The 25,508-nt window shown below is 40.5% G+C and overlaps 1 protein-coding gene across 1 annotated transcript in view; it reads right to left on the bottom strand.

The window, feature by feature from the left end:
• Positions 1-13,348, bottom strand: part of Stat4 (signal transducer and activator of transcription 4) — a 101,821-nt gene extending 88,473 nt beyond the window's left edge. Inside the window, exons 1-3 of the mRNA XM_021197713.2 lie at positions 13,260-13,348; positions 10,361-10,489; positions 8,443-8,587 (exon numbers count right to left, since the gene is read on the bottom strand). Of these exons, the coding sequence (XP_021053372.1) occupies positions 8,443-8,587; positions 10,361-10,488 (273 nt within the window). The 5' untranslated portion in view covers position 10,489; positions 13,260-13,348. The remainder of the gene's footprint in view (positions 1-8,442; positions 8,588-10,360; positions 10,490-13,259) is intronic.
• Positions 13,349-25,508: the final 12,160 nt, after the last annotated feature.

Genomic DNA, 25,508 nt, shown 5'->3' with positions numbered 1-25,508 from the left:
GACAGCCAGGGCTACACGGAGAAACCCTGTCTCGAAAAACCAAAAAACAAACAAAAACAAAAACAAAAAAACATATACATCTTTTAAAAAATTAAAAATGGGTTATTCAAAAGTCAGTTGGTATATATTAAACTGCATTGTAAAAAGAGATATAAAGGAACTCAAAAATACCCCTATGGCTCCAGATTCTCATTCAGGATTTTGAATAACATCTGCGAATTAGATACTTCTGATAGAAAAGACTTGAAACCAGCAACACTCACATGCCTGTCAAAGTCTTTGTGTAAGATACTTACCAAGTATGTGTTATTAACTCATCAGTAATGCTGGGATTAGGATGTATGTTCATTTAGATTCTCAGTAGAGCTCAAAAGAGTTACAAACATCTACAGCTAAAGGTGACCCTGTGCGTATGAACTCACTGGGCCTGGGTCTGCATACACAAGACCTACACAAGATCAAGCTAGCCCGAGTCCCAGTATGCACAGGGGACTGGCTCACAAAGTCCCACCCCAAGCATAGAAGCAACTGACAATTGATGACTATAGGCAGAAAGAGTGTTTTATTCAGAGATGTGACCCCCTGGGAGGTTTTCCATGGTCACTGGGTGACCCTACAGCTGTTCGTGTACAAGAGCACCAAGGGGGATCTGTGGGGTTGGGGGCTAGTGGTGAGAATAAAGGAGGATTGAAGGAGGGGCTCTAGGGGTAGATTTGACCAAAAAACATTATATGCATGTTTTAAATTCTTAAATAATAAAAATATTATAAAAATAAAGGCATTATAGATACAAGAAAGTAATGGCCTCCAAAATATAGGACATAAAATACAGAAAGAAAAATTATAAAAGGTAAGACATTCTTCCCTTCATTAATAAGTTCCTCCATGTACTGTGTGGAGAAAATAGTTTAATTTATAGCAGAGGTGACAAAGGGAAACATTCCTGGTGGTCACACTGAGCTGTGCACCAGGATCTGAGGACTCTACTATCTGCATATCAGACACTAGTAAAAAGCTTTTTAAGTGATGTACTTGGCCCTAAGAGCATTGCATTAACATTTCTTTTTGTGGAGTACACATCAGTTTCATGAAAGCAAAGTGGAGAAGGGAAAGAGGCAAATGTCTCATGTCCAGTTTCGAAGTGATTCTCCATCTGTTGGTGGCTTTATTGTTCTGGCAAGTGAAGAACTACAAAGCCTGTGGTCCTTTGTCACAAAGAGTCACTGCACTTGACTTAGCTCCTGGGAAGTGGACATTGGTTCCAAAAGACCACTTGTGCCTCTCCTGTGACGTTCTAGGGTGTTTGTGTGTGACTGCCTTGCACTTCAGTACTTTCTTGTCTCCGGTTATTGTTTTTTCTCTTAGCTTTCTTCCTCTGAAAGGTTTCCCCAGCTGCTGCCTCTGGCTACCACATCAAACTTTCTCTCTCACGCCACTTGTTGTAAACACTACTTTGCAAAACTAGTTCCCCCATCCTCAGAAACTGATGACATCAGGAAGTCAAAGTGCACAATCTGAATTGCTTCTGTGGACTCTGAACTGTATTTACAATGATATGACATTTGATCTGCTAGTTCAAGGATATTTGTTGGAATAAGGCAATGATCATATTTTCAATGTCAGCTCCATTTCTCATTATTAAACAAGACCCAGAGCCCCTTACTACACACTGGGCTGTGTGCTAAGAGCTGGAAATGTGAAGAACAGAATATGCTGGCAGCTGGGGTTTGTGGCATTAAGTATATAGACAATGTAGACAATGTAGTTCCAAGTCCTTTATGCTAGTTTTCAGCATCACAGAATGTATCAAACTCATCTTATCTCTCCTCCCTTCCCCAACTAATTAAGATGTATTATTATATGTGAAATAACCCAAATTAAGTGACACAATTGTCTCGTTTTTAATTCTCTCACATTTTGCATCTATTCATCCATTAAATGTCAGTCCTTTTACCAAATTACCTCACAATTCCAGCACACAGTCTACATCCCCACTGACTCGTCCCCGTTTCTTTCTTGCTGACTTATAATAATGACCAAATAGGTCCCCTCCCCCCCCTGTCTATGCCTGATATGCTAAAGTCACGTTGTTGCCATGGAAATCTCTCTCCTCTCTCATCACCTATATCTCCAGACAAGGAATACAAGAACCTAAAGCAAACAGGTAGGATAGTGACAATGTGCTCAGCTTCAGAAAGCCAGTGGGACACAGAATTCCAAGGTACATCCCGACAGTAGAGAGCAAGTTACAAAAGGCCGGCAGATTGTTTCACAAACAATGCATAGTTTGCCTCCCATGTCTATTCACTAAGGCAGATACCCAGGTTAGATGACAAGAAACAGGCATTTTCGTGACACTAAGAGCATTTATAGAGGCCTCATTCTTTAAGTACCAGCATACTGTTGGCTACTTTTCTTGTTGGTGCAGAGCAAAATATCTGAGGAAAGCAACTCAAGGAAGGATTTATTGTGTCTTACGTTTGGAGGATACAGTCCATCACAGTGAGGAAAGCATGACAGCAAGAGCATGAAGCAACTGGTCACATCAGGTGCACCATAGAGAAGCAGAGAGAAACCAATGTGAGCACTCAGCTTTGATTTGCTCTTTCTGTTCAGTCTAGGATCCCAGACCAAGGACTAGCTCTACCCACATTTTGGGAGAGTTTTTCTAGTTAAATATTAACACTGTAAACTCCACGAAAGACATCTGATCCTAACAAGTTAATCAACAGTAACCATTACAGCTACCTATGTAACTTATGTCTTTATTTTATGTATATGAGTGCTCTGTCTGCATATAGAGCTTGCATGCCAGAAGAGGGCTTCAAATCCCACTACAGATGGTCATGAGCCACCATGTAGTTGCTGGAAATTGAACTTGGGGCCTCTGGAAGAGCAACCAGTGCTCTTAAATGCTGAGCCATTTCTCCATTCCCACCTTTACCCATTTATACTTCACTATGCATTGTACTTGGAGGGGCAGAGAGTAGCCAGCAAGTACAGAAGATTGAGGCAATCAGATGATTATGCAAAGAGATGACTGAAGAGTATTCAAGACTCACTCACAGGAGCTACGGAGGTGGCTCACTGGTTAGGCACGCTTGCTATGCAAGCATTAGGACCTGAGTTCAACTCCTCAGCACCAGTATAGCAATGGGCATGGCTGCATGTGCCTGTGACTCCAACATTGGGGGCATCACAGAGGTAGGTGGAACCCAGGAGCCAGTCAGTATAGGTAAAAAGGTGAAGTTCAGCCCAGTGAGAGACTCTACATCAGAGGAATAAGGTAGAGAGCCATAGAAGAGGACATCTACCATCTTACTCTAGCCTCTGTATGTGCATGAATGCACATACAAACACACACTACAGCATACACACCACATACAAGCAAAAGAAAAAGAAAGAAAGAAAGAAAGAAAGAAAGAAAGAAAGAAAGAAAGAAAGAAAGAAAGAAAGAAAGAAAAAGAAATATCCAGGCTCTATATTATACACAAAGTACCTATTCCAAAGAGAAGCCCTAAACTGCCACAAATTGTTAACATTCGGGATCTAGGGAAAGGAAAGATTGTTACGGATTAAAGCATTAAATCATCAAGATTTGACTTTTTAGTGTGTGTGTGTGTGTGTGTGTGTGTGTGTGTGTGTGTGTGTGTGTTGTGTTGTACAGAGGGGAAGGAAGAGGAGTGAACTGAGAAAGCAGTGGGTTAGAGAATAAGATCTGATGGGTTCAGAAAGGATCAGTATGCTAAATCATATTTCTCTAATTTGTTTTGTTGTGTTCTTCCTGGCATTGCTCATGTCAACAGAACTAAGAGCACATTTTTATTCAAGCACACTCAGGTCCTCTCAGCATGGTGAGGCAGAGTGTAGGCAGGTATGCAAAAGGTTACACTTCCTTGTCTCACCTCACCCACCCACCGAGTTTCACCCTCCCACCGTAGACTTTGGTCTACACTAACTATGGTCTGTGAAAAGTTCTCTGCAGGTGGTGAGATTACTAACCACAAAAGTAACACCAAAACTCACAACAGTGCTTTGTGATTGACAGGGAAAAGAGATTCTATCATCACACCAGATGCCTGTGCCTCCCCCCGCGCCTCCTCCCCGAAATCTCTCTCAGACCTGAGAAGTACTCATAAAATTTCATCTAAACTTAAAACCAAAACACAGGAAGTGTGAACTATTTAAGTTGAGAGATCACGGCTTCCCCTCGTTGAATCCCTAGTACTTAAAACGTGGCCAGGTATATTCCCAGTACTCAAATAGTTGATGGCCAAATAAGCTTCTAGGAAACATTTCAATCCTAGAGGAATTAAGGTAGAATTCTAAGTTTTATAGAGACTTAAGTTTTCACTTCTTACAGCTTTCAACTTACCTTTCAACCTCATTTCTTTTGGTTTTGGTTTTGGTTTTTCTTATTATACACACACACATATATATATATATATATATATATATATATATATATATATATATTCATATTGTTTGCTCTAGTGCCATGTATTTTATTTTTATCTTGTGTTTATTGTGACTTTCTGTTTTATTAAGCCTGGCAGCTCTTACTTGGAGTATATGGAAATCATCTTGCCCATTGCCACTTAAAGTAGCTTTATAAACTTTTTCTTAAAGATTATTCTACAATTCTCTTCTAAACTTTGGGTGTGTTTATGCTTTGTTTTACAGTATTTGTATGTAGTGGAGACATTTTGAAGATTATCTAAGGAGAAATTGTCAAGGATAGACTTATGGTTTATTTACATGCAGTGAAAGCATTATGAATTGAAGTAGGGGTTGTTCAATGGTTGGAAGCAATGGCTGCCTCTAGAGGACCCAGGTTTGATCCTCAGAACATGCGTAGAAACTTACAACTGTGTGTAACTTCAGTTCTAGGGGACTTATGGCTCCAGACATTCACATGACTTGGCACACATAGATATGCATGAAGGCAAAATACCCATACACATAACAAAATTAAGTATACAAAAAGTATGTTAAAATGTGTGAATTTAAATGCACTTATGAAAAAGAAAAGCATTGAAAAGGAACTAAATGAATGAAGCTAGAAAAAGTACACAAGGTAAGCTGGCATATACCACCAATATTCAACGTAGTTAAAAACTTACAAACTCCACAGTTCAGAAATTCTACCACTAGATATGTATTATAGAGAATTTCTTACAATGTACCATATGTCCTTACAAAGAACACATGAAGATGTTCAGAGCAACAATATTTGAAGCAGAAAGGGAAAATAGTAAATAATTCAGGTGTCCACCAACTATAAAATGGATGGATTTGATATATCTATATATAAAATACAGTGTAGCCATAAAAATGAAAAGATTATTGAAGTCAAGGTTGATGCTGATGAATCTTGAAAACTGAAAATTGTTGAAATGTGAAATAGTGTAATCACATTTATGAGAATTTCAGCAGTTCACAAACCTACTCTAAATTCTTTAGGGATGAAAATATACAAGGTAAAACTGCAACAAAATGGAAGAGACTGGTAAATACTCATTTTATATCATCTTCTGGGAGGGGAAATAACAGATTGGAGTTAGAGAGGAAATATAGGAGTCTTCAGAGGATTTAAATGTCTACAAAGCTCTAGAGATCTATCCATTTTTTTTTTGTATTAGAAAGAGCAGACAGATGCCAAATTGCATGCTATCATTTGAATATTCAGACTGTATCAACAAGCATTGTACATTCATCTTCATAACTTTTCCAGATAGTCTAGAAACAATTGTAATGTAATCAACTGAGGGAACCAGTACACATTAAAGGACAGTTTATTGTAGAGATTTGTGAAAGAACATACTGAAAGAACATACTATTCTTTTTTAATTTTCAGTGATAATGCTATAAACAGTGCTGTGTTCAGTGGGTATCATATTGTCAGGCCATCTGTGAGGATATCTTATTATGCCCTGCATCTTTTTGAAGGGTCAGTGCCTACATAAGCTTAGTCATAAAGTAGCATCATGGTCACTCCTAACCATAACAAACATCTCAGATTTATCTAGCATTTCCTCAGTTTATATAGAGCAATGTCTCCAGATAAACAATCTAAGATTTTTATACCCAGCCACAGTGGTCCCTTAAAGTGCCAAACTTGGGCTGAAGAGATGGTTCAAAGAGTACAGGCACTACAGTCAAACTTGGTAATTTCACTTTAATTCCTGAAACCTATGTGGTAGAAGGAGAAAACTGACTACTGACCTCCACACACATGAATACACAAACATACACATATGCACAATGAATAAACAAATATTTTTAAACATTAAAGTATCACATGTTCTTAGGCATAAAAGTTCTCAGATATTATATATAATGATTTAGACCTTCTTAAAAAAAACTACTTGATAAAATCTAAGCAATTATGAATAAATTAAAGTGTAAAATTTTATGAATGAAGAACCAGTAGTAAAAAGTTCTTCTGTACACCAAATCCAATTGAATATAAAATTAAAGAAATACAGATTAAAGTTTGACAGCAAAATGAGAAAGTAACAAACACCAACAAGGTAGAATGACAGGCTTCCTCACATTTGATATCTTTAAGTCAACAGATAACTTTGCCTAAAAGTCAACATATAGTTTAAGAGACAGTACACATAGACCATCATTTTATGCTTTTCACAGTTTCATCAACTTGAGTGAAATCTCTTTGGAAAAATTTTTTCTTGAGGTGAGGGAGAATACTCATTTGATAAACAACTTTTAATATTCTATCAATGCAAATAAAAATTTATTTTCAGGAATACATAGACCATTCTACTTTTACTCCAATTCTATATTGTCATTTATAATAACTAGCACCTATCATGTGCCTAGGACTATGTAGGCATTAGAATATAAAAGTGAAGGAATCAAGTCCTTCCCTTGATGGAGATTATATTTTTCAGACAAGAACTAGACAGATGTAGAAATTACAGGTCAGATGTGGTAGCACGTGCCTTTAACCTCAAAACTTGGGAGGTATAGGCAGGAGGATCTATGAGTTTGAGATCAGTCTGGTCTACAGAGTGAGTTCCACTACAGCCTGAGCTACACATAGAAGACCTGTCTTAAGAAAAAAAAGGGGGGAGGAAATGAAGGGAAGGGAGTGACATTGGGGAGTTTGTGGTGTGGTAGTGGTGGTGGTGGTGGTGGTGGTGTGTGTGTGTGTGTGTGTGTGTGTGTGTGNGNGAGAGAGAGAGAGAGAGAGAGAGAGAGAGAGAGAGAGAGAGAGAGANTCTCACCTTCCTTCTGCACATGGTATATTGTTACAGGTGTTAGTTGCAATTTATTCTATTGCTCTATCTGCAATACACACATATAGGTAAATGTTTAGATTGACGCTCATCAAATATTAACATGGTTACTTCTAAGAACTAGGTTTTGGGTTTCTAGCTTTCTTTGTATTTTTTACATTGCTTCCATTTTTATTATGAATATACATCATTCTATCTGAGAGAGTAAGAGAGAAAGTGAAATAAGACAAAGTCCGAGAATAGCAACATAGAAATCACAGTTTCGGGTAATGACTCAAATGAAATGAAAACTTAGACACTTAGACCCCTGCAAACTCCTGACAGTAGCTTTATTTAGAATGAATAAAACAAATACATTAGAATATTATTTAGTGATTGGCAGTAAAGCTATCACACCATGAAAACAAAGACTTTCGGTGCTTGGTGCATCATGCAAACAACATTCAGTGCTTGGTGCTCAGTGGAAGACGCCAGTCACTTAAAAAGCCATAAACTATGTTTCTAACTGTAAAAAATTGAAGAGAAGAAAACTTCAGAGAGGAAATGGCCTCTACTTTCAAGTGCTCAGTGTGAAGAAAGAGAGGGAAAATAACCGAAGCCCGGGTGATTTCTCCTCTGTGGAACCTCAGTGTATAGTGCTGTTGATTCTAGATGCCTGACTATGCGTTGCTTAAAATCCATAGGAGTATACTTAACTCATCTTTATCACATCTTGAACTTTAAGCTAGTAATAGTGTGTCAACATTATTTAGTCAAGTATGACATACACACTTATACTTAATGAATGAGAACACTGTTATATAAGAGACGGAGACATGGAAGGGTCAGAGGACAGACATGAATAGCTGGTCTTTTAAATTCATTTCCATGATAGTGAACTTGGTAATAATTGGGATATAAGTGAGATGAGTAACATTCTCACACACATGCACACATGTGTACACACACACGTGTACACACACACACACACATACACTTTCTCACTTCCATAGAATCTTAGACTCAAAAAATTTAAATAAACATAGGTAATAAAAACAGAGTAGGAAAAAATTAAATGAAGAAACATAAACTTTACCTTTAAATTTGTTTTGAAAGTCATTTAAGGGTACACATTCAAATTTTCTCCCAAATTTAAGACTTGTACATCCATTTAAAAAAAAAAAGTAGAATATATTCTTACCTGAAGAACTTTTCTAATTCTCTTTAGATTGTGAATCAATAGCAGATTTTTCTCTTTGGAAACCCGCCCCAACTGTTCATCCAATTGTATTAGTAAGTTTTGAAGCAGAATTGTTGCCATAGTTTCATTGTTAGAAGCTACTTCCCTAAAATAAATAAAATATCCAGGTATTACTACTTAATAAGAAACAGTTAATACAATATTCACTTCTTTACCATATATATTTTAAATGTCAGATTTATTCTACAATGATTATCATTTAGATGTTATAAAAGTTAGATTGAATACATGAAAAGCTGTTCAACATCATTAGAGTTTTATAAATTAAAATTACAATAAAATAGTACTTCATCCTCATTGGGATGGCTATTATTTTTTTAAAAAATCAAAACAAAAATCAGAAAATAAGCCTTGGCAAGAATAGTAAGTAACTGAAGCATTTATGTATTGCTGATGAATGACACAGCCCCTGTGAAAAGTTTAGCAGTAACTTATACTACATGCAATTACATGAGTCAACAGCTCTGTAGTTGGGTTTATATTCAAACACTACCTATGAGACCAGGTATTGGCATCTGGTCCCTCAGAGCAACTTTATTGGCATGGTCTAGAGGTAAAAGTAGAATGACCCAAATATGTCAATAAATAAAAGGATCTGACCATAGTTAGTGAGTGTAGAAATACTATTCAGCTTCAGATTTGAATAAAATTCTGGCACATGCAGTAAGTAAGCCATAAAATAAAGCATATATGATTTCTTTATATAAAGTGCCTCCTTTACTCAAATTCATTAAAAAAGGAAAAAGAACAGATTGGAAATGAGTTTTGAGAACCAGGGTTACTGTTTAATGAGCCAGAATTTCTGACTGAGATGATCACACTGTGCAGATGGATGGGATGATAACAGCGGAACATGAAGATCAGTCAACACTACCGAACTATACAATTAAGAGTGGTTAAGATCCTATGGTCTATATTCTTACACAATAGGAAAGATGACTGAAGGGAAAGGAGGAAATTTAAATGGGGTGAATAGAGCTTTGTAAAATGTTTGTTAACTGGATGGTTTCACGTTCATATAGAAGCTGTTTTGCATTATTTCCCATGTCAATGACTTGGTGTGAAGACAATGACTGAGTGTGCCCTTGATTCACCTTGATCTAACTGTAAAAAGGTAGAGACAGCCAGACCGAGCATTGAAAATAAAATGGAGGTGGGGGCATGGTGTGCTGAGGAGTGAACATTTCCCACTGAAGGTGGGAAAGGATTCTTAAAAGGAATATATACGGGCCTTGAGTCTATCATAACAGAATTGTTTGTTTCTCTAGGACTTGCCTAAAACATTGATGTGGTGGTTTGAATAAAAATGCGCCCCCGTAAGCTCATATATGCTTATTCAGTATGGAGTAGCAATATCTGAAAGGATTAAGAGGTGTGGCCTTGTGAGAAAAGGTGTGACCTTATTGAAGGAAGTGTATCATTGGGGATGGGCCAGGCCTAAGCCAAGTCCAGCTTAGGCTTGTGTGTGTGTGTGTGTGTGTGTGTGTGTGTATGTGTGTGTGCCTGTAGCCCATAATAGAGCTCCCAGCTACTGCTCTAGCACTATGTGTGCCTCCATGCTCCCTGCCATGATGGTAATGGAGTAAGCCTCTGAAACGGTAAGCAAGCCCCCCACTTCAACTCTTATAAAGGCTGATTTGGACACAGTATCTCTTCAAGCAATAGAACAGTGACTAAGAAAATTGGAATAGGAGGTACTCACAGACAAAACCATTAAGTTTTCCTTTATAGTAGACAAAACCAGAAAAAAAGAATGTATCTACTCAGTCAAAAACAGACCATAGAATACATGACTAGGACACAACAAGGACACAAAGTTATCTGCCCATCATTTTCTAGGGAATGCATTTGAGCCTACCAGTCTTGAGTCTCAATCCACTGGGCCAGCAGATGCCGGATTTCCATAGGAAAGTTGTCATCATAGAACTGATCTACTTGCTCCAAAAACTTGATTTCTAATTGTTGGACTTGATTCCACTGAGACATGCTACAAAAGAAGGGCAAAGTAAGAGCTTTAAAATATTGCTTACTGGGAGCCAGGAGCCAGGGTTTCTTCTCGACTCAGACCTGTTAGCTATTGGCTATCAGTAAATTGCAGGGGGGGGGGGGAATCAACTCTTATAGTTCCTCAAAGGAAGGAGAAAGATTCAACTTTTATAGCATCTCAATGAAGAAAGGAGAAATGCATTTCAAACTCAGCATCCAGTGATTCCTCTTGGTGTTTTCTTAAAAGTTATCCCTTGTGCAGGACAGCTTTCTTCCTCTGCCTCAACCACATCCTTCCTCGCCCTACCATGACCTCCTAGGCTGCTGTTTCAGGAAGTCCCACCCTCCTCCCCAAACACCCCATGCCCTACCCTACCGAGCTGTCCATATAGCCTCGGGGGTTAGCACAGAAACTGTATTGTCAGCAAAATGCTTCCTTATCCCTCCCTCCTTGAGCAGGTTGAATGCAAATAAGTACACACACACACACACACACACACACACACACACACACACACACACATTGACTCTACCTTCTGAGGCCTTTTCATTCATTTCTTCCCCAGAGCTTCTTTTTCATAAAAATGCTCAAACCTGTTTTTCTTTATTTCATATTTGTTGGGACTCTACAGTCAGCTTTATGCACCTGACTAGAGTTCTGTGGCAGCTTCCCGAAGAACTGCATGCGTGCACTCCCGCGTTTGAGTCATACCAGTGCAAAATTATTTCTAAACCAGCATACATTTTTATTGTTCTCTAGTGATCTACGGTTGGGCAGAGCTTTTTTTTTTTTTTTTTTTTAGATACAACGTCACCTTGTATCGGACAGGGATTGAGCCCTCAAGTTAACTAAAGTAGAATGAACTATCCCATTTTTATAACATAAACACTGAGAGCAGTGTGCTCCTCTAGCATAACCTATATGTTCCCACTCTGCCAGCACAGAGGCTGTAGATGTACTTTCTAGCACAGATAAATCTTTATGACTTTATTCCCCTGACGTTACTAAGTTATTGTCTTTGCTCTTTTGGAATGCAGAATTCTTGATTAGTAATAGTAAGTCAAGGGAAAAACTTTCACCCCAATATTTCAATACATCTTGGAGGTTTGACATTTCTCTTTGCTTATAGAACAAATTGCGTCTTCAGATTTCAGTGAGAACATTTTTAAAACACCTTTTCCTTGAGCCTCCACTAAATGTTATAAACTATACCAATATATAAATATTAATCAATAAATAAAATAATAAAAGTTGTGTTTTGCTCAGAAAAATGAAGTTAGGGAGAGAAGCTATCTTGAACTTGTATATGACTTTATGTTCATGAGCCCTCAAGACTGGCCATTGCAAGTATATTGTGAGTGCTTAGTAAATAATGTTTATTTAAGGAGCTTATTTGTGCCTCCTGAATAGGCGTGAGGGGAGCAAGCACCTTGGGTTTTACAAACAATCAAATGCCAAAGAGGTATTGTGATTCCTGCCCACAATGTGCAGCTCTGACAAACTTCCCAGGTCTGGGAAAGGAACTGGAGCATTCTCTTCTACCAGTGGCATCGGGAGGTCAGGAGCTGAAGACAGGGTCGCCGCTTTCACTGTTTCTATCGTTTCTATTTCATTATTTGAATGCAGGATAATTTTACTTATCTTACAGTCAAGTCACTCAGATACGTCACTCTTGCAAACCAAGGCTGAAGCAAGGTGCAGAAGGACCCTTTTCTCCCTGGCCGATGCTAAAGGGGAAAACCTTCAGACCTCCTTGGGAGCTCAGGAAGTCCCCCCCAGGCTGAGGAGTTGTTGGCAATTGATGGTTGGAGGGAGGGAGAGTGAGTTTTCTTCAGGGTCTGTGTCCAGTCCCACATCATCACCCATGCACATGCAGGCAGCACTCTGTGAACCCGGTGGCTTAGAAACAAACAAACGAACAAACAAAACAAGCAAATGGGCACATAAAGTTAAGAGGGAATAAATACCCTAGGGAGAAAGGGAGAAGATCCAGAGGGTAGCGGGTGAAAGTGGATTTGATAAGTTCCTTTAAAAATTACTTTTCTAAAACCTTAAGAAATTAAGTAAAGCTGGGTTTTTTTTTGGGGGGGGGGGAGAGTTGGTTTGTTCTGGTGTTGTTGCTGTTGTTTGGTGTTCAGACCTCCTGTAGGGTGTCTTTGTTTTTCACTCTCATTGTCCTGCCTCAGGACAAGTACTTTCCATCTAAAACCTGGATGCCTGCCTGCTCCCTTCTGGCGTTCAGGCATTTGGTCCATCTCCCGGGTGCCAGAAGTGCTTGTTGACTCTCTGACCTCTTTACAAAGGGGCGACCTACTTTAAGCATCACTCACACTTCTCAAAGCCACAGTCACCGGCTGCCCTAGCTGGATGTTGTTTCTCTGAAACCCAGATATACCAATCTCGGGTCAGACATCACAGCTCTCCGTTGGCTAAAGAAAATTAGGGCTGTCTTCCAGCCCTTCGCTGACACACCTCCGACGCAGCACAGTCCCCAACCCACTCCTCCTCCGCTTCACGGTGTTGCCTCGACTTCTCCCTCCTTCAGTGAAGATCCGGAGCCAGATCTCCATTTAAGTCTTTAGAAGACTTTTTTTTTCTGAGTGATTTGAGTGTAAAGAGTAGGACCCTTCTTTTTATAGGCATCCCTTCCTCCCCAGTCGTGTTAAAACGAAGCAACAGAATACCAATTGTAGAAAGAAGCTCCAGGCATCCTGTCTGAGTGTTTCCTACTGTGGAGAGGCCACACCCAGATGCGGGCTGCCTGACTTACCTGGCTCGCTCTCTCTCTCTCCCCGTCCAGGTAGTGGCACTGCACAAGTCCAAAGTCAGAATCGGCCTTCAGGGTCCACAGCCGCTGACGCCATTCCTCTAGGGGATTTGCATTTCTCCACCCACTTGAGGCTTTCCTGTGCGTCAGTGTTTGAGTCCCTGGGACTTGAGTCAGTTCCTACCCACTCTATTCTAGAAAAGCTTTCCAAAGTCAGGCTGAAGCCCCCTTTGCAGAGCACCGCCCCATCCCTAGTAGCCACTCTTACAAATGCAAATTGGCCCAAGAGAGTAGAGTAAGAGGTACACACTGAAGGACTGGGATTCCTGTTTTCCTCAGACATAACTCCACTCTTTCTGGGGAGCCAGCTGTGGAAAGAGAGAGCTAGGGAACCAGCATCGACACACACACCGACCTCCAGCAGGGTCTGCTCTCTTGTGAGAGGACAGACTTACTCAGGTTCAGGGCAACTCTTGTGAAAGTTCTAGGTGTCTGCCCTCTCTGGCCATCCTCCTTGTCTTGGTACCTGTACTGTGTGTGCTGCATCCCTCTTTATGACATGGGTCTGTTCTAGAATCACAGAGCTGGGTGGAACCTTGGTTCCTTTTGATTCTAAATTTCACTTTCTGAAGACATTGAGGACCAGGCAGGTGAGCAAGGTTACTCAGAGATATAGCCACTGGACTAAGACAGGCAGTCATCTCTCAGGGATCACCAACTTCCAGTGGATTCCTTTAAATATTAATAACTTGAACAGGAAAAAAAAAATCTACAAGAGTTCAGCGAAATAAATCAGACTGGTGGAAAGCAATGGCCAGACTGGATACACGTGTCTAGGATAGTGTACCTAGGCAAAAGCCTATATCATATCAATGATCAGCCATCACACAGGTGTGCCACCTGGATTCTTCTCTCCCAGGTGACAACTATGTCATTCACACCCCACCCAGGAGACTTTTCTCCCTCCCAGGAGCCGAGGCTATGACTCAGATAAGTCTGGGCACTGTCATTCTTCACTTCTGATGTTCCCCTCACTTCTTGACCAGCTGTCTGGGAGAAACAGAACAAGAAGAAGAATAAAGAAATTCAATGTAAAAACAACAAACAAACAAAAAAACTACCTTGGGTTTGGGGACATTGTTGACATCTTCACAAAGTCTAGGATTTCACTGTGTGTGGGGTGGCATGGGGGGGGGGGTTATACAGAGAAACCCTGTCTCGAAAAACCAAAAAAAAAAAAAAAAAAAAAAAAAAGAGGGGGATCAGAAAATCCAAGGCTAGCCTCAAACTCATTGTATAATATGACCTTGAACTCCTGACCCTTCTGCCTCCAACCCCCCAGTGCTGGGATTACAGGCCTACACTACCTCTCTAGACCTGAGTTACACCCTTTAAATCTCTCTAATATCTGTTTTGATCCTCTCTAGTGATCCTCATATCTGCTCCAGCATTTAATATGTTGTAAAATATAATTTTGCTTGAGATATTTGAAGAAAATCTAGACTGACATCACTTAGAATAGAAATGGAAAACAGTTATCATGATAGCCTTTTGGCTGCCAAAGTTATTGTTTGAAACCACACACTCAGTAAGTGGTGGTTCCTTGGGAACCAACTGCATTGTAGACCCTGAGACCACATCAAACTCATATATATATTGTTTCAGCAAATCCATTAGTCTGACTGCCTCTTGCTTTGTACGGCTTTTCCTTGTGGGGTTAGGGACCAAACCCAGGGCCTTGGGCATGCTAGGCAGGAACTCTGCCACTGGGTTTACCCCAGCCCTTTGTATCTTGCATTTTGAGTGGAACTCTTATCCACATGTGGTTTTGTAGTCATTTGGAAATTGTTTGTGTACAGAATTACGCAGACGCTCTGAAGGCTGGTACAGTTCATCTACAGTGGAAGAAATCAACATCTGGTACTATCTCTATGGACCTCTTACATGCTGGGAAGCTGTGGAGCTCGTGATGGGGAGTAAGAGTTTCCCTATTTGGGCTTTTGCCAGCTTCCTTGCAGCGGCAGACTCACTTTGGTCACTCAGACGATTGAACAAGTGCTTTTCCTTGAGAGGCCCGGGTATGCCTTCCAATATAATGTCCTACTTCGCCATACATACGAAAAAGTTGTGCCTTGAAGGCCTGAGACTTAGTAAAACTTAATATCATTTGGCACTGCCTCCTTTGCCACATATTAAAGCACCAGTTGTTTGGCTCAACATTTCTTTGATAGCAAGTGCAAATATCAACCTATTGAAAAGCAAGACATTATTATAAAAATAGTTTAATCTCTCAAAGCCCCTCAAGATATATTGGGGGGTCACATGTGGAGACCTGCAGATGACCGACAACACCCACTTTATGGAGCATCCCCTAGCTATTGCAGTCACTTAACTCAAGGGGGATTCCTGAGGGAGTCTCTGTTAAAAGAATACCTTCTTCTTGATTGACCGGTTGAAAGAGGTATCTGCCTTCATCCTCTGGTCTATTTTATGGAGGCATCTCAGAAGGTACTCACTAATGCCACTGTACCTCTTTCTGAATCAAGTCTAACTACAAGAGTCCCTTCATTGCTCTGGCTCAACCTTAGAGCTAAACAAAGCAAAATATCCAAGGAAAACGAGCAAACTAAGTTCTAAAATGAATTTCCTATGAAGAATCTCAAACTCAAAAACACACGGACTCCCCTTATCTTCCCCAAAGATATTCCTCAATGCTGGATTACAAAGCTTATGCTAGATACTCTATTAGCTTTTCAGGGAGGTAGATTCGGTCTCTGCTGTGCCTGGATCTGGTAATACATCCTACCTGAACTGTCTGAGTGCCAAATCCCCTTCTGTAGAAATGGGACTATCGATGCCACGTAAAGTGGCTGTGAAGTCAGAAATATGATGTAGGCAACCAGATAGGGAAGGAAATACTGGTTGTTGGTAACAGTAATTTGTCAAGTTCTAGGGAACTTTGGAGGTCAAAGGTTGGTTTTCAACCTTTCTCTTCTCTCTATTTCATTGGTGATGAGTAGAAGTCAAGGAGAGGTCCATGGCATCAGGAAGCATCATCACTATTGCAAGCAAGAGGCAGACTGGATTCCATATCCATTCACCTGACTGTACTTTTCTATTCTACCAAGGATGGGGTGGGGGTGAGGTTGCCAGAAAGAGAAGCAAGTCAGCGCCATCTCCTGACATTTCTTGTATAAACAATAAAAGTAAGCATTTATTGGTTCTCATCTTTGATAGAACCTTATCTCCCTTCTCCAAGCTTCTTCAGTGGCATTTCTTGAGTTAGACTTGGATTATGGACAAACAGAAATACACATACATAAAACCATATCCATTCCTCGGTAGTGTGTGCCAATACCAGGTAATGGTACTGTAAACATATCCGGGACAAGGTAGTTTGATGCCGCTCTTCCCAGGTCACGGTATTCAGTCATTAAAGCTTGGTGAGAATGAGACAAGGTCCTGTAAAAAGGGTTTAACAGCCAAGGTTTCGCAAGCTCAGTTCCCTATGACTATGCTCCCTCTACTGACGTGGCCAAGCATTGCAATGTGCAAACCACCAGATTCTTTCAAATGACAATACCATTGGCTGGAACTCTATCAGACATGGTGCTAAGAACTCCATCTGTGCTGTTTGCCTAATCCTCACAACACTACACTGTTGTGCCCGGTTCTCAACACTCACAATAGTCTATTAGTTGGAAATAGACTTTACCCTTATTAGTGAGAGTTTCTATTGTGGTGATAAAACACCCATGACCAAAAGCAACTTGGGGAGGAAAAGGTCTATTTCAGCTCACTGTTCCAAATCACAGCCCATCATGAAAGGAAGTAAGGGCAGGAAGCTGGAGGAAGGAATGAATAAGGAACCATGGAGGAGTGTGGCTTTCTGGCTTGCTTCCTACGACTTGCTCAGCATGCTTTCTTCTACAAGTCAGGACTACCTACCCAGGGATAGCATCACCCACAGTGAGCTGGGCCTTCCCATATGAATCAGTAATCAAGAAATTGTCCCACAGGTTCCCAAACGATTATAGCTAGGGTCAAGTTAACAACAACAACAACAACAACAACAACAACAACAACAACAAGGATTCAACCCACCGGCACTCTTAAGCATATACATATATTTAAAAATGTCCAACATACTATGATGACAGACACATTGTTAAAAAAATTTCAAAATATTTGGCAGATTGTCTGTGCCATATCACCACTTGTGCCATCCACAGAGAGCTTCCAGGCTTTCGGTGCTGAAGCACAACTTGGAAGAGTAGACAAGACTCTTTTCCAAAACTTGTTTGTCTGGCCAGTTAAACACTCCTCAGTCCCCTTATATGTTGTCATGTGTGTATTCACATGTGGGTCTGATGCTGTGATGGATGTTTGGAGAATTAGGACTAAATGTGATTTTTCTTTGTGTCTCGGTGTCCTGTGCCTGGAATACATAGGGTGTTCATTAACTCTCCAGTAAAGAGAGGGAAGGGCTGACAGAGAGCAACAGTTCCATAGTCTGTCCTTGAAGAAGGCTTTCTAGCGACGTGTCTCATCCAGATTTTTCATTCCCACAAGACTACTATTGCCACTGAAATTTGTAAGAGTATTTTACATTTTATAAATTTACAAATAGCCATGCGAAGTCATTAGGATCATTACAGAATATTCCAAACTGAGGCAATCTTCCTCTTCCTCCTTCTGAAATGCTTTAGCAAGGAAACTATCTTCATTTACGAATATATACTGGGGAGATGGCTCATTGGCTGCAGCATCTACTGTGCAAGCACCACAACCTGAGATGGAATCCCATGTGGGACACATGAGTGCACATCTGGAATCCCATGTGGCACACATGAGTGCACATCTGGAATTCTAATGGTTTTAAGGAGAGACAAAGGTGAAGGCAAGGTAATCTAAAGTAGCTATAGGCCAGCTAGTTTGCTGTCCGTGACAGTGAGCAAGGAAAGACTGTGCCTCAAACAAAGTAAGAGGATTAACACACAGGATTGTCCTTTGACCTCCGTATTCATGGGTCACATATGCATCAGATGGCATATGTGAGCCTGCTCTCACACATACAAAATACACATGCATCATACACACTAGACACTGCACACACACACACACACACACACACACACACACACACACACACACACATGAAAATACTCCCACTAACTAGCATAAGTAGGAGAAAGGGCATCTACAAGACTCCACTCTAAATTTTACATAAGAACAATAGAGGAAAGAGAAAAATAAAATGCAGTCTGAGACTCATAAATGAAAGAGAGACCATTGGAAAGGTTCCTGGGGGCGGGGGTTGAATAGTCAATGACAAATGATCCTCATTGAGCTGTGTCCCTGTTGCCAATTCCTCTCTAGTGACCATGGTTTAAAGAAAATGAGAGGAAAAAAACATCTTAAAGTGTGCTGTGTAAGATGGGAAGTAGATACAGGGGTCCCAGGAAGTTTGCTGGCCAGATAGTCTGCCCTGTATTGCAAAGATCAGGCCAATTACAGACCCTGACTCACATACAAGGTGGGATACACCTGAGGAATGGCACCTGGATTGTCCTTTGACTCCCAAACTCATATGCACAAATGTGCCCTTGCAACCACTCATAGGAACACACATGTATTGTATACACATAAGCACATGCTATGTCCTTTCATATATTTAGGTCTTCTTTTCTCAATGTAAAATCCTATGAATATTTAGATAGATTTATGTCAATTTATTTCTCTTGTGAGAAAAATGGCACCATTAAAATTCTAAATTCTAATTGTTCACTGCAATGAACTTTTGTGCATTGAGATTATATTCTGTAATGTAGCTAAACTCTCACATTGCAGAAGTTATTATTTTTTAAATTCTTTGGGAATGTCTGCATGCAGTCATATCTTCTGTTGATAAAGATAATTTTTCTCCATCCTAGTATGTATTCCTTTTATTAATTTTTCTTGTCTTATTGCAGTTGGTAAGATTTCTCAAACAATATTAATAGGATTGGTAAGAAAATAAGCCTTGCACTGTTTCCATTCTTGGGAAAGTACCCTGTCTATGACAAGTAACTGTAATGTTAACTGTAGGTTTTGGATATATACTTAACTGGAACAGCAAAGATACTTCTGCAAATATTTTCTTTATTTACATTTCAAATGCTATCCTGAAAGTTCCCTATACCCCCCCGCCCCTGCTCCCCTACCCACCCACTCCCACTACTTGGCCCAGGCCTTGCCTTGTGCTGGGTCATATAAAGTTTGCAAGACCAAGGGGCCTCTNTTCCCAGTGATGGCCGATTAGGCCATCTTCTGCTACATATGCAGCTAGAGACACAAGCTCAGGGGGTACTGGTTAGTTCATATTGTTGTTGTACCTACAGGGATATAGCCCCCTTCAGCTCCTTGGGTACTTTCTCTAGCTCCTCCATTGGGGGCCCTGTGTTCCATCCAATAGCTGACTGTGAGCATCTACTTCTGTGTTTGCCAGGCACTGGCATAGCCTCACAAGAGGCCGCAATATCAGGGTCCCTTCAGCAGAATCTTGCTGGCATGTGCATTAGTATCTGGGTTTGGTGACTGATGATGGGATGGATTCCCGGATGGGGTAGTCTCTGGATAGTCCATCCTTTCATCTTAGCTCTAAATTTTGTCTCTGTACCTATATCCTTTCATGGGTATTTTGTTCCTTATTCCAAGGAGGAATGAAGTATCCACACAATGGTCATCCTTCTTGGTTTTCTTGTGTTTTGCAAAATGTATCTTGGGTATTCTAAGTTTCTGGGCTAATATCCGCTTATCAGTGAGTGCATATCTAGTGACTTCTTTTGTGGTTGGGTTACCTCACTACGGATGATATCCTCCAAATACATCCATTTGCCCAAGAATTTCATAAATTCATTGTTTTTAATAACTGTGTAGTACTCCATTGTGTAAATGTACCACAGTTTCTGTATCCATTCCTCTATTGAGGGACATCTGGGTTCTTTCCAGCTTCTGGCTNTTATAAATAAGGCTGCTATGAACATAATGGAGCATGTGTCCTTATTACCAGTTGGAAGATCTTCTGGGTATATGCCCAGAAGAGGTATTGCTGGGTCCTCCGGTAGTACTATGTCCAATTTTCTGAGGAACTGCCAGGCTGAATTCCAGAGTGGTTGTACAAGCTTGCAATCCCACCAGCAATCCCACCAGCAATCCCACCAGCAATCCCACCAGCAATCCCACCAGCAATCCCACCAGCAATGGAGGAGTGTTCCTCTTTCTCCACATCCGCCAGCATCTGCTGTCACCTAAATTTTTAATCTTAGCCATTCTGACTGGTGTGAGATGGAATCTCAGGGTTGTTTTGATTTGCATTTCCCTGCTGATTAAGGATGTTGAACATTTTTTCAGATGTTTCTCAGCCATTTGGTATTCCTCAGTTGAGAATTCTTTGTTTAGCTCTGTACCCCATTTTTTAATGGGGTTATTTGAATTTCTGGAGTCCAGCTTCCTGAGTTCTTTGTATATATTGGATATTAGTCCTCTATCAGATTTAGGATTGGTAAAAATCCTTTCCCAAACTGTTGGTGGCCTTTTTGTCTTGTTGACAGTGTCTTTTGCCTTACAGAAGCTTTGCGATTTTATGAGGTCCCATTTGTCAATTCTTGATTTTACAGCACAAGCCGTTGGTGTTCTGTTGAGAAATTTTTTCCCTGTGCCCATATCTTCGAGGCTTTTCCCCACTTTCTCCTCTATCAATTTCAGTGTCTCTGGTTTTATGTGGAGGTCTTTGATCCACTTAGACTTGAGCTTCTGCAAATATTTTTGACAATTTTTATCATGAGTAAATGTGTGAGATTATAATCACCTATTGATATGACTGTTTTGGCTTGAATGAGAATGACTCTCATATATTTGAATGCCTGGTCCCTACTTAGTAGAACTGTTTGGAAAGGATTAGTAGATGTACCCCTGTTGGAGGTGTGTCATTGGATCTGGAGGATCCAAAAGATTGTGATTTCTAGTGCCTTTCTCTCTATCTTGTAATTATGGATCAAGATGTGACCCCTCAGCTGTTCCTTCTCTCTGCCATCATGACCTCTATGTTAAAACTACTCATGCATTTGTGGAGTAGACCCCACTAGACTGACACTACCATCTATCTATCTATCTATCTATCTATCTATCTATCTATCTATCATCTGTCAATTTATCTCTTATGAACTTCGATTGCATATGTCTTTCAAATGATTTACCTTCCTTACCTAAGATATTATAGGCATAAAATTATACTGTTTCTCTTTAAATATTTGTAAGGAACTGGTGAGATAGCTCAGTAGGTGCTTTCAGACAAGACTGATAGCCTGACTTCGTTCCCCAAAATCCGCATGATAGGAAGAGAAAACTGAGCTGAGTGGTGGTCATGCAAGCCTTTAATCCCAGCAGGGAGGAGACAGAGGCAGGTTGATCTCTGAGTTCAAGGCCAACCTGGACTACAGAGCAAGTTCCAAGACAGCCAAGGCTACACAAAGAAACTCTATTTCAAAAACAAAAAAACCCCGAAAAACAAAACAACAATGAAAGAGAACAAGAGGAGGAGGAGGAAGAGGAAAAAGAAGAAGAAAACTGACTGGTGTCTGTTGTTATAGGACATCTACAGTCTCAAAAGCTAACACATGGTCAGTGAATGATGTTGTTAAGAATAAACACCCAGGCTCTCTTGCTCTTTTACTCTCTTGCCTCTCTTCCCTCTTGCCTCCTTGTCCCCCCTCTCCCTCCATTCCCTTCTCCCCCTCTCTCCACGTGGCCATGGCCAGCCTCTACTTCTCTACTCTCTCCTTCTCTCTGCCTTTCTCTGCCTCTACTGCCTTCCTCATGTCCTGAATAAACTCTGTTCCGTGGTAAAAAAAAAAAAAAAAAAAGGAATTAACATCCAGGGCTGGTGAGATGGCTCAGCAGGTAAGAGCATCCGACTGCTCATCCAAAGGTGCAGAGTTCAAATCCCAGCAACCACATGGTGGCTCAAACCATCCTTAACGAGATCTGACTCCCTCTTCTGGAGTGTCTGAAGACAGCTACAGTGTACTTACATAAAATAAATAAATAAATAAATCTTTAAAAAAAAAACAAACAAACAAACAAACAAAAAAAACCAAGAATAAACACCCAGCCCAGCATAATGGCATGAGGTGGAACAGACTTTTAATTCTCCCAGCGCTTAGAAGATAGAGACAGGAAGAGCTTTGAGTTGAAGGCCAGCCTGGTCTACATAGTGAGTTCCAGGACAGATAGGACTCTATAGAGAGACCCTGTCTCAAAAACAAGACAAGTAAGACAGAATAAATGCCCAATAGTTCAAAAGAATTGTTAAAAGGAACTGCAGAGGAAAAATACCAGGCATTTACTGACAACAAAGAATATCGAACCTAATGGCTCAGAGTGTAATGCTTAAGCATAACTCTATTTGGGCAAGGAGGAAGGTGCTAGGTTCAGCCTTTCTAAAGAAAGCACTGATGCAGGACTGAAACTGGCATCCTTAGCCAGATATGGAATGGTGGTACATGCCTGTAAGCCCAGCTCTTGGGGGCAAGGTCTTAGAGATCTTAGAGATCATCTTGATCTCTAAGATGATCCCCATCTAGTTGTTTGAGGCCAACTTGGGTTCCTTGAGACTTTGTCTTTAAAAAAAATCCATCAAAGGAGAATCATTTTGCACCATGAGGAAAAGAACCTGAATACAAGGTGTTGTGGGAGCATCATTGTAAATAAATTTAGGTAGCGCTGGGATTTCTAAGTTAGTCAGTTTGTTTCTTGAGCAAGAGAATCTTGTTGAGATGAGTGAGACTGATATATAAACAGCTCCAAATCCCAAGGCAGGAGGCTTGCTGTTGTAGAGCCATATCTAATTGGATAAGGGTGAATTTCTGATGCTAACGTATCTCATAGGACATAGGAGGTTTTGAAAGAAACCTCAGTGTCTTCCACCTAAGCAATTCCAAGTGATTGCCTCCTTAGTTGACTATATTCTTTAGGGCTATCGCTACAGTAAGAGGCATGCTCACTGAACATGAACACTTCTGTACTGGGTCATTGTAGAAATAAAGGCAAGGAAGGGACCAAGGAACTTTGGTCTCCTAGGTACAGAGAACAAAGGAGATGAAGCATGAAGGAGCTGAGTATTTTGATAAATACTCATATTCAGCACCAGCTCCCTGTGGTCTGACCATTCAATGAAATCAATAGCTGGAAACTGAAAGGCTTGGAGGGACAGCCAATGGTGGGGCCCAGGGAGCATGTTCCCACAGTCAGCAACAGTCTAGTCTTTAGGGAAAATGCCTGAATGATAATTTGTTAACATAAATTGAAATGCCTTACCCCTGCCCTGCTGTTGATATAGTGCAGCCCTATATAACCTATATAACCTATAACCTACATAACCTATATAGTCTATATAACCGTAGCCAAATAACATATATCTGCTGGTGTGGATGCTAATTTCCCTTGCCTGTGCTAAAGTAGCAATAATCACTTGTATATGATCTCTAGTGTCTACTGGGGATCTTCCAAGAGGTGCGAGGATGTGAAGAAAGAAAAAGAAAGAACTCAGACAAGCATTGCCTCTTTTAGAAAGATGGTTGGACATTAAGCATTTTGGGATGGTGGGAACTGAAAAACTTCTTTGGTCTAACCAGTTTGATCTTTTTATGATGAATGAGGTAACCCAACATAGACCCACCTGATGGTGTGACTGATTTTAATACAAAACTTCAGGCTTGCATATTGCAGTGCAGAGAGCAACGACTGTACCAAACCTTTCCCCCAAAAGACTTCATATAAGCATAACCCACTCCAAATTCCTTGCTACACACTGAAATTACTCAAAGGCACTGACATCACATGGAAAACACATTAGAAAGAAAGTAGAGTACAGTGTTTGATCTCCTTTATGTTGAAATGGCCAATAATAGCTAAGAGAAATCAAGAGTCTCTCTGAAACTAACAGAAACCAAACCAAATTGGATATTTCCACAGAAGTAGGTAGGTGGCCCCACAATGCATAAAAATAATGGACTGGATCTCAGAAACTAAGAAAACTTGATAGCATGTTTTATTTTCCCAGAAGTATTTGATTGCATGAAATCAGATCATCCATGATCAGCTATCTTAGATTATGCCCTTCATTGATCCTTGTGGGAGCTGCAAAGTTTGGTTTCATGTAAGATCATTGCTGGGGATGGTCTTATGCACTGTGAAAAAAGGATGTTTAATAGAAAAGCACAATTTTAAGGATGGGTGCTCAATTGTATCCATAAGCATGTAGATGGCGGTCGAGTTGTCAAAGTCCCTTTTCCTGGGACAGTTCTCAAGATGAAGACTCTGTCCGTGCACCAGGGGGCACTACTTTCACATGGAAAGCAAGCAGAGCCCGAGGCTTCATTGTGCATTTACCCTTAAGTTCCTTTCACACTTGAACAACGTGGGTATTATTCTTTGGCTGCTTCTCACTTGTGATCATATATCCCAGATTTTTTCCCTTGTGGTATCACAGATTTTGTAGAGACTCCAAGCTGGATCCTACCAACTTGCTGTATGACAAGGCATTGTGTTGGTATCCGTACATCCGTACACCCGTACACCCGTACACCCGTACACCCGTACACCCGTACACCCGTACATCCGTACATCCGTACACCCGTACATCCATCCATCCATCCGTACATCCATCCATCCATCCATCCATCCATCCATCCATCCATCCATCCGTACATCCGTCAGGGTGAGTGTAGGAGGGAAGAGAAAAGGAAGAAACAATATCCATGCCAAATGACTATGAGAGTTTAATGAACTCTTGGCATTATTGAGCTTGAGGACCTGAAGAACGCCTCTGGTATGACTCATACTTGAGACAGAGCTGAGCTAGGTATTCCATTAATTTAGGTTAAAAAAAAAAAAAACAAACAAAAAGCAAAGCAAGGGCTGGAGAGACGGCTCAGCAGTTAAGAGCATTGACAGCTCTTCCAGAGCTTCTGAGTTCAATTCCCAGCAAACACATGGTAGCTCATAACCATCTGTAATGGGATCTGATGCCCTCCCTCTTCTGGTGTGTCTGAAAACAGTGTACTCACATACATGAAATGGATAAATAAATCTTTTTTTAAAAAAAAATTTTTAAAGGCAAAACAAACAAAACAAAACACCTCTAAGCCTTAGGTGCTCAGGGATCTCAAATCTACAAAGGGTGGTGATGCCAAAGGGTGACTCAGGCCTCCT

Source organism: Mus pahari, chromosome 5 (assembly GCF_900095145.1).
Source record: "Mus pahari chromosome 5, PAHARI_EIJ_v1.1, whole genome shotgun sequence".
Lineage (NCBI taxonomy): Eukaryota > Metazoa > Chordata > Mammalia > Rodentia > Muridae > Mus > Mus pahari.
The sequence above is the reverse complement of the archived record's forward strand: the minus strand, read 5'-3'. Positions and strand labels throughout refer to the sequence as shown.